The sequence below is a fragment of the Sprattus sprattus genome, assembly GCF_963457725.1.
Source record: "Sprattus sprattus genome assembly, chromosome: 7".
Taxonomy (NCBI): domain Eukaryota; kingdom Metazoa; phylum Chordata; class Actinopteri; order Clupeiformes; family Clupeidae; genus Sprattus; species Sprattus sprattus.
The window spans coordinates 3,534,926-3,549,943 of record NC_137926.1 but is presented as its reverse complement, the minus strand read 5'-3'; the positions used below and the strand labels follow the sequence as shown (position 1 = coordinate 3,549,943).

At 42.6% G+C, this 15,018-nt stretch overlaps 1 protein-coding gene across 1 annotated transcript in view; it reads right to left on the bottom strand.

Annotated features, from left to right (window-relative positions):
• Positions 1-7,151: 7,151 nt before the first annotated feature.
• psd3l (pleckstrin and Sec7 domain containing 3, like) overlaps positions 7,152-15,018 on the bottom strand; it is a gene marked incomplete at its 5' end in the record, with an annotated part of 108,853 nt that continues 100,986 nt past the window's right edge. Inside the window, 3 exons of the mRNA XM_080842576.1 lie at positions 7,152-11,603; positions 13,758-13,901; positions 14,373-14,517. Coding sequence (XP_080698702.1) covers positions 11,403-11,603; positions 13,758-13,901; positions 14,373-14,517 — 490 coding nt within the window. The 3' untranslated portion in view covers positions 7,152-11,402. The remainder of the gene's footprint in view (positions 11,604-13,757; positions 13,902-14,372; positions 14,518-15,018) is intronic.

The window sequence follows — 15,018 nt, the reverse complement described above, 5'->3', positions numbered from 1 at the left end:
ACGGTTATTCAGATCCTCTTTATCGCAATCCTGTATCAATTTAAGCCCAGGCAAGTTGCAAATATTGAGTAACCGTTGGAGTCTATCAAACACCAGTGAGATAATGAGGTATAAGATGACATACGGTTTCTTCTGCCAAATGTGACACACAAAAGGTCAAAGTTCAAAGAGTCCGGGTCCAAGAGGGTTAAATCCAGAGTGACATTAATAGTGTTTGTTTGATAGATAGAATATTTTGCAAAAGTCTTGACCTTTCTGACCAAAGATAAATTCATGTAAGTTGCACACATATTTATTAATTAAGCAGAGACTCTTATCCAAAGTGACCTGTCAAGCAGGTGCACATTTTGTTGGTTGCGGATTATTCGGATCCCAAAAAAGTACAATATCCGCGTCATATGACGTCATACAGGAAGCGTAACGTACTTTCAGGCATTGGTAGGGGTACCGAGACCTAGATTTTAGCCTTATACTCTAACCCTAACCCTAACCCTAAAAAAAATCCTAAAAAAAAGTTGATTCTGACACTTAGAAAACTTTTTTGGGATCCGATAAATCCCGGCCCATTTTGTTTTGTGTGTGCCCCCTCCTGGGTACACATCATCAGCCATTTTCTTTTAGCTATTCTAAAACTCTAAACAAACACACTCCCCTACTTGCGTAAACACTGCTGTCCTCAAAGGGCCTCACTCCACACACTCTGATTACAATACAGATCCTTGTCCTGACTGGTCTGGACACCTCCTCATGCTGACTGTTAGGATCATAGAGAACCACGCCATTGGTTTGTTTCGTTGCTGCTGTTGTTGATGTTATTTTCTCACTGCTACACTAGATCGATCAATGCCAAACTGCAAAGAGCATTTAGCCAAATACGGTTTCTTAAAGTAATGTGCTGCCTCACCAACATTACACGTAGATAATAAAGTATTCCTGTTGCTAAGTCCGGTTTGTTATCATTCTGTCCAAAAACAAATGCAGCATAGAGCAGGGTAAAATGGCATCCATCTTGGTTGTTGGTAAGGTATCAGCAGGAAGACATTTGTGCTGTAAATGACAAGACGGCTTCACAGCTAAACCACTGCAGAGTGTTGCACACTGACATCTTTTCTGTGAGGTTAAGCATGAACTCTCCTTGACCTCTGAGAGATTAAAAAAAAGATTTAACTAGCAGGAATTGATTTCCTATACTCCAAAGACCAGTGTGTTGAATCACTCCATCAGCACCATCCATTTCCCTCTCCTGCCGCTGCAGAAAAGCTTTCCTCTTAATGGGCTTCATAGTGCCTTAATAGGCTGCATAGTGCTTTAATTGGCTTCATAGTGCCTTAATAGGCTGCATAGTGCTTTAATTGGCTTCATAGTGCCTTAATAGGCTGCATAGTGCTTTAATAGCTTTCATAGTGCCTTAATGGGACTCATAGTGCCTTAATAGGCTACATAGTGTCTTAACGCGCTTCATAGTGTCTTAATACGCTTCGTTGTGCCTTAATGGGCTTCATATTGCCTTAATAGGCTTCATAGTGCCTTCTGCGCTTCATAGTGCCTTAATAGGCTTCATAGTGCCTTAATGGGCTACATATTGCCTTAATAGGCTTCATAGTGCCTTAATGGGCTTCATATTGCCTTAATAGGCTTCATAGTGCCTTCTGCGCTTCATAGTGCCTTAATAGGCTTCATAATGCCTTAATGGGCTACATATTGCCTTAATAGGCTTCATAGTGCCTTTATGGGCTACATAGTGCCTTAATAGGCTTCATAGTGCCTTATGCCTACACACAGATATGCAAGGTATGCGCACACTAGATACTCACATGACAAAATGGAAGTGATAGAATTAATTTAGAAACACTGTTCATGACTTGGCACTGTTCAAGAATGTTTTGAACGAGAGCCTTGTACTAATAATGACCTTGTATGAATCATGTGATTATGTAAGCAGGAACATGGCCGTTGCACAGATACACACATGACAAGATAGAAGCTTTGATTGTGTTGACATAACACAACCAGGAAGGTTTATACAGCACTTGTCCTTTATGGACATTGACATATTTGCATTTCTGTGATTAAATCTTACATGCTGTTGTCCTAATTATTACTTTTACAACTGGCCTTTTGTTTTGTGACTTGTGTAATTGCTACGGAGCAGCATCTGTCTTGGTTGATTGTAGGAAAGGAAAAGACAGAGAGACAGAAGAGGACAAACTCCCTTAACCCTGAGGCTACTGCTGAATTCATTCCAGACAGGCTTCACAGCGGGCACCTCCTTCCAATCGCTAAAAGCATAGCGAGAGTTATAGAGGGCTGACAGCGCTGTGACGATAAAGTTCATTTAATGGCGGCTCTTCTATGGGCACATAAAAAGGATTGGCTCCTTTTCAATGCAACTGCTTCCAATGGCATAGAAAAGAGGAAAGGGGAGACTCAAGCGTTTATATTAAGATTTTTTTTTGCGAATCCCCGTGTGCTAGACACTTCAAGGAGATAGGCCTCTGTTTTTAGAGGAGTCGGGCCAGGGGAAACACTATAGATAGTTTTGAGATTGAGGCTGAATGTATGGACGTTATCTAATATGTTTATACAAGCCTTGGTATGCACGCATGCAGATGTGAGTGTGTGTGTGTGTGTGTGTGTGTGTGTGTGTGTGTGTGTGTGTGTGTGTGTGTGCGCGCGTGTGCGTGTTAGTTATCTCTGTGGAGAGAACACTTTATCGGAGTGGAAAGTGAGTCATATCTTCCAAACTCCATGGAAACAACCAAACACCCTGATTGGCATCTACAGCCTCTTTTAAAGTGTTTCTCAAGAGTTAGCCATTCACTTATCAAGCACCAATCAAAGAATTCACTGCACTGCCTGTGCAAACCAACACCACAGGAACAAATCACTGTCATTGTAGACAGAGTTCACAGGTAGAGATTACAGGTATAGAAGTTGATCTTTCAAAAACATATAAAACATATCAAAAACTCTTTATCCATATTAAATGATAATTAATTGTTAATTATTGTTGTTATTTATGACAGCAGGAGCCTTTGCAACTTCAGATAGATATCTCAGTGACATGCAGGCTTTGGCTTCTGAAGTGGAGCATCCATTTTGACTTCATTCAATTACTAAAAGATGTCATGTCCATCTCATTTGATCTCATTTCAACCTCTGTGTGACGACATCTCTCCGGCACTAATTATCACATCGTGGCCGCCGTTGAATGGGTCCAATCTGAAAATAAATGTTTCTAATCAAGGTCAGAGGATCCCAAGATAGCCATCAGTTAATCAACAGTTCAGTATTCTTGGTTCGCTGCTCTTATCCTGATGCCCGAAAAACAAAAAATGTACATTAAAGCAAATGTGTTTAGGTTTTCTTCTGAAGATACAAGGCACCAGGCATGCAGTTAGTTGTTTTGATTGCTCATTGGGATTCTCATCAATTAACACCAAAATCAATTGTTGTCCTAAATTGAAATGAAACTAATAGATCATGATTACAACCCATTTGCCGCACAGTTCCAAAGTATCAAAAAGAATGATGGCGTTGTCGTCTGAGTTTGTCATTTGTAGAGATGAATAATAATCAAGCCTGCAGAGTGGCACTCATTTAAACCTGCAGTTCACTGTTCTGTGCATGTACTTTAACCAGCAGGTTTCCATCTCCGTGGAAGTTAATTGAAGCCCTTGCCTGTCTGAGAGCTGCCATAAGCAGAGGGGGAGGCTAAGTGAGGCGGTTCTCTGCATCATTCACCCACCCTTTGTATCTAGGCAACTAAACACACAATTTGGCATGTGACCACCTGGAATGGAAAAGAATCATTCCGCTGCAGCCCACATCTGATTGTGGAGAACAGAAAAAAGGACGTTGTTGTGAAACTAGGATCAAATATGTTCTTTTATAAAAGGTCCAAATCATTTGTTCCCCCTCCGATTTCTCCTGATGTAGAGCCATATTTCGGATACTGGACATTAAGATTAAATGTGAAAGAACAGTATAGAGAGTAGTGCAGACCAACGAGATACTAACTGCCATCTGCGTCACACTTTGTGTTCAGGGTATATCTTGCTGTCTCTGTGTATGAATTTTGTCACTGCAGTGTACAGCTAGATGCTTCATCCCTGAACGTACTTGGATATGTTAATACACCTGATAAGTATTGATATGGTCAGATTTTACAAGTAAATGTGCCAGAGCGAGTGTGTCAGAGTAGACCTACTTGATTCAACACTAGGAGTAACACAGTGTGTCAGAGTAGACCTACTCGATTCAACACTAGGAGTAACTCAGTGTGTCACAGTAGACCTACAGTGGGTTCTCCATTGAGCAGTAGGAGTAACTCAGTGTGTCAGAGTAGACCTACTCGGTTCAACACTAGGAGTAACTCAGTGTGTCAGAGTAGACCTACAGTGGGTTCTCCATTGAGCAGTAGGAGTAACTCAGTGTGTCAGAGTAGACCTACTCGATTCAGCACTAGGAGTAACTCAGTGTGTCAGAGTAGACCTACTCGATTCAACACTAGGAGTAACTCAGTGTGTCACAGTAGACCTACTCGATTCAACACTAGGAGTAACTCAGTGTGTCACAGTAGACCTACTCGATTCAACACTAGGAGTAACTCACTGTGTCAGAGTAGACCTACTCGATTCAACACTAGGAGTAACTCAGTGTGTCACAGTAGACCTACTCGATTCAACACTAGGAGTAACTCACTGTGTCAGAGTAGACCTACACGATTCAACACTAGGAGTAACTCAGTGTGTCAGAGTAGACCTACAGTGGGTTCTCCATTGAGCAGTAGGAGTAACTCAGTGTGTCAGAGTAGACCTACTCGATTCAACACTAGGAGTAACTCAGGGTGTCAGAGTAGACCTACTCGATTCAACACTAGGAGTAACTCAGTGTGTCACAGTAGACCTACTCGATTCAACACCAGGAGTAACTCAGCGTGTCAGAGTAGACCTACTCGATTCAACACTAGGAGTAACTCAGTGTATCAGAGTAGACCTACTCGATTCAACACTAGGAGTAACTCAGTGTATCAGAGTAGACCTACTCGATTCAACACTAGGAGTAACTCAGTGTGTCAGAGTAGACCTACAGTGGGTTCTCCATTGAGCAGTAGGAGTAACTCATTGTGTCAGAGCGGGATCTCCATTCAGCAGTAGGAGTAACTCAGTGTGTCAGAGTAGACCCAGTGGTGTAGTGGTCCCGGGAGAAGTGGGTATACTCTTAACTATTTTTTAAGCAGCCCATACAGCACAGGATAAACGCCTTGTTTTGAGAAGTGGGTATACTCAATGCTGACAGAAAAATAAGTGGGTATACTCCGTATACCTGCGTGTACCCTGGACTACACCACTGAGTAGACCTACTCCATTCAGCACTCAGTAACTCAGTGTATCAGAGCAGACCTACTCCATTGAGCAGTAGGAGTAACTCACTGAGAGCACAATGAGGAACAGATGGCATATGCACCTGCTGTCCCTGTCACTGCTCTCCTACAGAGGTGTTGCACATCACAAACACACACACACACACACACACACACACACACACACACACACCACACGCATCACACGCTCCCTCGATCACTTCCACCTAGTTGATGGAACCTAACGTCTGGCATCTGGTCTCCAAGATGACTGTTGTGACAAGAGCACAGTGGTTTGTTCAGTGTTTCTCGTTTGTGTCATCATTCAAACAGGATGTTGTCACCTCAGTGACTGCGGAGGGAGGTGGGATGACTCGTGTGTGTGCGCCGTCTGTGTTGCGATGACAAGAAAAGATGTCTCCACCCACCAACTCTTGGAGGAGACGGACCCCCACTGGATCGGCACTGTTCCCTCTCCTCTCCTGCTCCGTAACTTTCTGATTGATGAGCCATTTCACTCCTTTCTCCTCCCCTCCTACACCTCTGTCACACACTTTTATTTCCAATCCATCACGACTCCCAGGCAGCAGTAATTCTCCTTTAAAAGCCTCATCCTCTCCCAGGCTCTTCCGAGACACATTCCTCCTCTGCTTCTGCTCCATGTTGGGAGTTTCCCTTCAGACGCCTCTGGGTCACGGCAACCCTGTGGACATGACATTACACACGCTTGGACTTCACCATTAATAGGCAGCAGCAATTAGGCAATTCTAGCTTTTTTTTTATTTAAAAGACATGAAGTTGTATTTAATTATTTGTTTTGTATTCTACAAACACAATTTAGACACTCAACTAAAAACAATGGACAACATACGATCAGTCAAAACTGAAGCTAATTATAATATATAATACAAATATGGTTATTTCTGGGCAGACCTGGCCGTTTGACCACGCATGCTCTGGCGCCAAAAAGCACTTCCTGTGCGGACCCTGGCTCCAATTTTGCTTCTTTTCTTCAGAACATATTTACAGGACGCCATGCTGTCCATCTTTTTTACAGTCATTGTTACTGAAAAGGCACACAATGTTAATCGTCTGGGTCACCGTTACAGAGTGCTTTTTTCTCTATTTCCATTTACGCTGCAAGGCAGAATTCATGTGTGTGCCGAGTTACTATGGGTTACAAGATTCAAATCATTCTAGTACCAGGAGTGTAGATTGCCATCCTGAGATCCTTCTGGTGCTAGTGAGAGATTCACATCTCTCTCACTCACTCGCTCACCCACTCACTCACTCACTCCCTCCCTCACTCACTCACTCACTGTCTATCTCACTCGCTCACTCACTCTCTATCTCACTCGCTCACTCACTCACTCACTCAATCTCACTCGCTCACCCACTCACTCTCTCTCACTCACTCACTCAATCTCACTCGCTCACCCACTCACTCACTCACCCACTCAATCACTCACTCTCTATCTCACTCACCCATTCACTCAATCTCGTAACATCATTCATTTTAGTACCAGGAGTGTAGAATGCCATCCTAAGATCCTTCTAGTGCTGGTGAGAGATTCACATCTCTTTCTCTCTCCCTACTCACTCACTCACTCACTCCCTCTCGTAACAGCATTCAGTCCCCAAGCAGAGTAGATCTCATCTAAACGACTCCCAGCGCTCTTGCTTGCTGGGTTATGAGCTCCACAAGGATTCATCCTTCAAAAGTACCTCCTCCGCAAAACACGTTGAACTTGCCTGTGAAAGAAGAGATCAGAGACTCGGTGAGATGCTGAATTAAATATTGTGTTTTATTCACTAAGACCGTCTACAGTTGGTAACGCCGGCATCAAGTCCCTGAATCTGGCGGAGGGGGGCGTAAGACACGCTCGCTCGCTGCCAGTGACATCACTTCAACAACCCACAAATCAACCACTTGTTTTATTTCGATCCAACACAGGGCAACAGTTAATATGTCACAACATTTACAGAATTAAAGGATTGTACAAGATCACAGCTTTTGAAGAGATATAGTCTTTTTGATGCTGCTTGTGTGGCAGGACCTAGTGGCCCCACCGAAGGCTAAGGTGCAATGTCTACTGAGCGACCAGCGGCGGAGGTTTCTACAGCGGCGGTGGTGGTTTCTACAGAGCGACCAGCGGCGAGGTTTCTACAGCGGCGGTGGTGGTTTCTACAGAGCGACCAGCGGCGAGGTTTCTACAGTGGCGGAGGTTTCTACTGTACAACTTCAGCTGCGCTTCCACCAACCCCCCAACCCCCCCAACCCCCATTCCTTCTTCAAACAACAACAAGAAAAACAACATGGTTGATGCTAATCTGAGATGTCCAGCATATAGCTACTGCACTTCATAGGCTCTACGTGTGATATTGAGGAGTAATAGATGCGAGTGTGAAGGAGCGGTTTGGGATCGATACCAACAGTGACATCTGCCGAGACACTTAGAAACTAAAATGATGCTATGGTGCTTTTTAAACTTGTCTTTTAAAGATGGTTTACATGGGTACGCAAAATGAGTACACCTGCAAAGGAAAAAAAAAAAAAAAATTGCTCCAGTCAAAAAGATAAATAAGGCAATACAAATGAAAACATAAATAATAAAGCTATTCTGATATTTCCTTTTTTTTTTTTTTAAAGGGGGGGTCTTTGCCATGAAATTGAACTCATCTATGAGTAAAATACAGGAACATACAAGCTGCTGGTTTTGTGGCGGTCCAAAACAAACTGTGAAATCATCGTACGGATCCTTCGGATGAAACCATCCTAGAATGTGCAAATGTGTCACCCAGGCATGAGGGCCAGCTGATCCACAACTGGTCATGCTGGGCAAACTGGGAATTTCACACCGGGACTTTCATTTCGGCATACTCTTACTGTTCAGGGATAGCGAGCGTCCTATATAGGGTAAACTACACACCCACACACACACGCGCACACACTCACAAACAGTACAATATCTCCTCGCATCAAGAAGCACAATTTGGTCAGATGTTTCTGAATGGTCAACAAACTCACAACCAAGATGTTTTAAAGTAAATACAAAATAAAGGGTGGGGAAAAAAACACACGCAAACTCGACAGACCTCTTCCATAGCTGGGGTCTTGTTTTGTGAAGTCGGTTTCTGTAAGGACTCCCAGGCAAAGCCACACACAAGCAAACATACTTAGCGAAGTGCTTCAATGCTGAGGACAAAGACTGGCCTTAGACACTATAACAGGGCAGATGGGGCAGGAGCCAGCCATGCTGTGCAAGCATAGGATATGCATATCGAAGAGGTTGTGTGTGTGTGTGTGCGTGTGTGTGTGTGTGTGTCTGTGTGTGTGTGCGCAAGCATAGGATATGCATATCGAAGAGGTTGTGTGTGTGTGCGTGTGTGTGTGTGTGTGTGTGCGTGCAAGCATAGGATATGCATATCGAAGAGGTTACAAAGATTCCTGATAGTGACGCAGAAGCCACCTGGATATGGATGCTCCCTTCAGAAATAATCTTGGTTCATTCGCCTGGTTATATCAGTTTAACAGCGTGAAAAGAACAAATAACTATTGTGTCATTTCTACAACACATGCCTTGTTGAAGTAAACAATCGCGCATGTATAGACTCGAGGGTTCTGACGACAAGCACAATAACTCCGAAAGCAGAAGATTCTCAAGCGCACGTCAGAAACCTACAATTCCTTCTTGGTTAGATATCATACACCTTTACTGATCCGAACCTTCAAATAAAAATACATATTTGGTGAGGAAAATATGCCTGAAAGTCAGTTTGTGATGGGAAAATAAAAATAGTGTTTCCATGTCAGCTCTGTCTGAAGACATTTTCAATGACACTTCAGTTGTATACCGACATCACAAAAAGAGACAAAAGAGAATGTCAATGTTGTACAGCACTGTAAATAGTTTCCTTAATGGAAACGTAGTCATTACACAATCTAACTATGACAGCAAAACTACACAACCACTGACAAACGAACGTGTCGAGCTGACAGAATCGTACGCGCAGCTCAGTACCTTCAACAGAATAAGCCTGGGAGCGGCCTGACACCAAAAGGAAAGAAAAAGAAACAACAAGTGTGGTCGTTTAAAAAATGCATCGCTCTACCCCTTATAAAGCTCTAAAATAGTCATAAGAACTAATTCATAAAGTGCACTATAAATACTAATTTTCATCTTTACAACAATACAATTCTCAACTCAGAATTAAAAATCCAAATATAAGAAGATTATAAAATACACAAAAAGTAGCATTGGCATTTACACTACTCAAAAAAGCAGAAGTATATTTCTTTAGCTCAACAGATAAAAAAATAAACCGGCAGCCTGCAGCAACCCTTGATGTTGATGTCAACACAACAGTGCCTTTGCAGTTTGCATGGCCAGCGTTCTGTGGATAGAACTAAGTTTCAAATTATTATTCTTAAGTACCCCTATAAGTTCCTTAAAATAAAAGAAAGAGATCTTGACTAGCCTTAAAACCACTGTAACACACCTCTAAAAACTGAACTAATAGTGTATCTATGTTTTCTAATTGGTCTATTCTGAAGGCTTTCGTTTCCGAACCGTTCCATTCATAGGAACATTAAAAATCACTTTTGATTATTTACAACCTGCTGCATTCTAGTAATGTAAAAATAAACGTCTTTTGAAAGAGGACACAACGCTCCAGAAACCGCAACAGGGAGAGAGGAGCAGTTTGTGGTTGTTCTGTTGGTAGAAGTTGTCAGACCTGATGACAAAAATGTGATTTACAGATGTGATAGAATTCATCATTTGTTTTTAAATTTCATGAAATTGAACTGAAACTCTTCTAGAATGGCATCAGATAATCTCTCTGTGTGTAGGCACGTAAAAGATAACTAACAGAATTAGAAAGTCTTGACGTAGGTCTCCATGGTCCCTACTATGCAACAAGAGGACACAGCCCCCCCACAGGAGGAGTTCCAGTGAGGATCTCTTCCATGTGCCTATTCCCTCCGTCTAATGTGCGGCAGACATTTTGTGTCTATCGGCTTCTCACAGAATTTTAAAATACTCCAAGTCATTTTGTTTCCACGGTTTCATCTGGTGGAATGAGGAATAACGCTAACCAGCAGTTGGGATCAAATCTGGGTCATACTGGAGGGTCATAATGTACCAATGTTCTCTTTACCGTATATGTGTGTTTAAATGTTTAGAACATTCACTTAATCTACATTTCAAAAGAACCGTTAACCTAAGGAGTAAGACTATATCTAATACCTACAAAGATAGAAGGGTGGATCAAGCCCACTCAGAATACAAGAAAATATCTTCTCTTGAATAAAGGCAGATTTCGGGAGAGCATCGGTAAGGACGGAACACAGCGAGAACAAATAAAGTGACAGTTGAATGCCTCACAACTAAATCTTACACTTACATTACAATAATGACAACAGCAACATGTACAACACTCAAATAAAAAAAAAAAGAGAGACTACATTTACTGTATGTACGTTATGCCCCATATAAACCGCTACACAAGCACCATTCAATCTAAAAGACGATTATCAGTCATTTACATTGTACACAACAGTGGGATCATAAATAAATTACATAAAATATATTCACACGTTGTGTAGAATGGCTCGGTAACACCTTCCTTAAGGGATTCACGTTAAAAGCAAAACCACACCTTCGGAATCAATACACCAGGGCCCTAAGAGCACCTGAGCAACTGCAAATACGTACGCGCGTGTGTGTGTGTGTGTGTATCTGTGTGTGTGTATCTGTGTGTGTGTATCTGTGTGTGTGTGTGTGTGTGTGTGTCTGTGTGTGTGTGTGTGTGTGTGTGTGTGTGTACAGCAACGACAAACTCAAAGGCCATCCCACAACGCTGTGTCACACTAGCAAAGCTAGTGACATTTATCAACCGCCAGTCACACGCCTTCCGCGGGCCTTTAGGGTGATCGTGCATTGGCTCGTAAAGGTGTTAAGATCAGGCCTCACATGGAGCCCTCCACAGGAAAGTGCTACCAATGGCTCTCAATCGGACAGCACGGCGGGGCTCCCTATGTCACTTTGGGGGTCTCGGGCCGGTAGTCTTTCCTCTCGGAGGTGTTGCGTTTGACCTTGGCCCCCGCCGGCTGGGGCTCCTGGTTGAGCGAGGGGCTGGACTGGGACTTCTTGAGGGCCGCTTCCGCTTCCTTCCCGGCCAGGAGGTCCTTCACGCCGTCCTTCAGGAGCTTCCCGTACATCTCGTAACGTATCTCCTGTGATGGCGGACAGAGGAGGAGAACAATTAAAATGGCCGACTCCACTGCATCACACGGCCTTATTGTAGTCACATACACTACCGTTCAAAAGTTTGGGGTCACTTAGAAATGTCCTTATTTTTCAAAGAAAAGCACAGTTTTTTTCAAAGGAGATGACATTAAATGAATCAGAAATACACTCTATACATTGTTAATGTGGTAAATTACTATTCTAGGAGGAAATATCTGGTTTTTAATGAAATATCTACAGTACATCTTGTAGCAGTTCTCCTGTTATTGAGGAGAAGAGATACAGGAGGGACACAATGAAAACAGCAGGCTCTATCAATACAATACAATACAATTAGTTTCTTTGATCAAGAGGGAAGATGTACATGCACCCAATTAAAGCCAAAAGGCTAGTTTCCATTGGCAGTCCCCCTGCCAGAGTGAAAAAGGCTATACAACCTTAAAAAAAAAGAAGCCATTAACGTATATATATCAAACATAAATCAAAATCAGACAATAAATCAAAAACAAAATAAATCCCAACAGACAAGTTCTACTGCTTATCCACTAATGATCACATCGCGTAACATGGTCTTGTTTCCGAGGCCAATGCTGTGTGCCTTTGTTCCTACCAACCTGCGTTTCGCTCTCTAATGGCTCCGCTTTAACCTTGACTAAACCAGCATGCCTCGTGCCGCCTCCTCTGAAGAGGCCCTGTGTTTTAATTACTGGCTGTGTGAGAGGTAATTGCACTGAACAACAGATTTGCTTGGAAACCAACGCCCTCAAACTGCCATAACAGTGTTTTATACATGCCAATCTAAACCTGCGCATATTTAACTGGTTTAGCGACTGATTACCATCGCAAGTTGGGAGAACACCAAACTTGAGATTGAGGTCATGTAATACTGTGTGTAAAGGTAAAAGCCACTACTTGTACTATTTTATACTGTACACTGTGAATTTGCATAGACTACTTCATAGCGGTCATGATTTTCAAAGGTTGTTGTTGTTCCTATAAAGGGGTAAAGCACTAAGCTTAGAGTCGACATCACAAGGCTTTTCATCAAGGTTATCTCCAGAACATAAAACAAAGACAAAGGCTGTATTGATCCGGCAAGGGGAAAGGTCTAGAATAAAAATCCATGACTGTTGACATTAGTACCTGATGGCTCCACTAAAATGGATGCAACTAGTGTGGAAATTATGGATGAGCTTTGATTACAGAGGGCTGTGAATGCCTTTGATCTTTCTCTACAGGTGGGGAGAAGTGTGTGAAGAAGTGTGTGTGTCCTCATGTTTGATAGCGTATCAGCTCAGATGCTGTGTTCCCAGCAGCTCGGGGTGGCGGGCGGGGGGTCTGAGGGCTGACTGCAGTGTTCTGAGCCACATGACGGCTTTGGGCATCGATTGGGAGTCGAAAGCACTTGAGAGAGCCGTGTGATGTGAAATTAAGAAGGGGGGGAGACTGAGGAGTATCATTACACCACAGACATTCAACGCACAATGAGCGTGCAACACTTCAATTATACAATTGATGTTCTGGGGGCATATTAGAAAAAACTGTGTAAAACGAACAGTGCCTAATTACGAAACCATGCAGGGTGCCGCTTAAAGAAGCTGAACTTGTTTTAAAAGCACCATGTAGACATAGTTTCTTAAAGAACTTAAAGTGCGTTTCACACCAGGGTTTCACACCATTTTCTTACCATTTTACAAAGATGTTTTTCTTTTTTTGGTCTTTTTTCCCAGTCATTTTGGTATTTAGTTAAATCTATCGTGAAGTCTTCATTCAAAACCACTGAAGCAAACCCACTATAACCTCAGCCACCAACTCATGGCAGCACAGAGACAAAGCTCCATACAAACACCTTGGACGGGCCGATAACAGCTTTTCTTTTCACTAGGCCTGATGTCTTAACCTTTCCAATGTGATGTCCAGCACCACAGCATGTATATCAGCATGTATATCAGCGTGTATATCAGCGTGTATATCAGCGTGTATATCAGCGTGTATATCAGCGTGTATATCAGCGTGTATATCTTGAGAACAGATCATGATACGACTAGAAAATGGAAATCTGATGACTCAGTGTGAACCAAAGGGGTGAACTGCATCCATTAATATTTTCTCTGGTCAGTCAAGCCGACCGTCATGCTCACCTCAAACTCCAGGTAGTGCTCTTTCAATCGGTATTCATCTATCTCCTTGGCTTTGACCTTCTTGTCTGGGGGATAGGACCTGTGCTCAGCCAGCTCTGTGGAGATGTGTTTCAACTTTGCCTCGTGGGATTTTAACTGCTCCTCCTACAACACAATAAAGTGAAATAGATTCTAAGCCCTTCAAACAACCTCAGGAATACAGTCTTCTACAAGAGCTAGAGGAGAACAGCAACCAGTATGTTTGGAAAAAAAATGTGATCTAACATCACAGTTGCCAATGGCAATGGAACCTACAGTACCAGTCACAAGTTTGGCCACAGTTTTTTATTTACTTTTATTATCTTTCTACATTGCAGATTAATACTTTTAAACTACGAAAGAACACATGTGGAATGATGTACTAAACAAAACAAAGTGTTATCTACCATGCAGAAAATAATAAAAGTAAAGAAAAAAACTTCTCAAAAAATTAGAAGATGTGTCCAAACTTTTGACTGGTACTGTACATTGAACCATTTTCTTTCAAGAACACCAGGGTGGTAATCAAGATCATCCATCATCAAGTTAGAGTTTATATCTCAGAAATGCTCAGTGCTCAAGGTCAAGGTAGGTCACCTGTGACATCCTGGTGGTGGTCGCAGGAAGCAGCGGGCGGCTGAACTTCTTCTGAGAGCCAATGGCTGCTGGGAAGGAGGGTGCGGAGAACATGGCTGCCACGGAGTTGACTGTTTTGATCCAGGACTCCATCTCCTCTGGGCTCCTGGATAAACACACACACACACACACACACACACACACACACACACCACTTTAAACTGGTCTCAAAGACTCAACTGTGCAACAACTGAGGAAAATACACAAGATTTTAAAAACAAAACACGTGTAGTCCTCTCATGCTTCTAACTGCATTAACAATTCATCTTAGTGTTTCCAGAGCTTCAGTGCTACCTCAAGGGGTCAAACACATATTAATATTGCCAGAGCTTCAGTGCTAACTCAAGGGGTCAAACACATATTAATATTGCCAGAGCTTCAGTGCTACCTCAAGGGGTCAAACACATATTAATATTGCCAGAGCTTCAGTGCTAACTCAAGGGGTCAAACACATATTAATATTACCAGAGCGTCAGTGCTACCTCAAGGGGTCAAACACATATTAATATTAATTTGCCAGAGCTTCAGTGCTAACTCAAGGGGTCAAACACATATTAATATTACCAGAGCGTCAGTGCTACCTCAAGGGGTCAAACACATATTAATA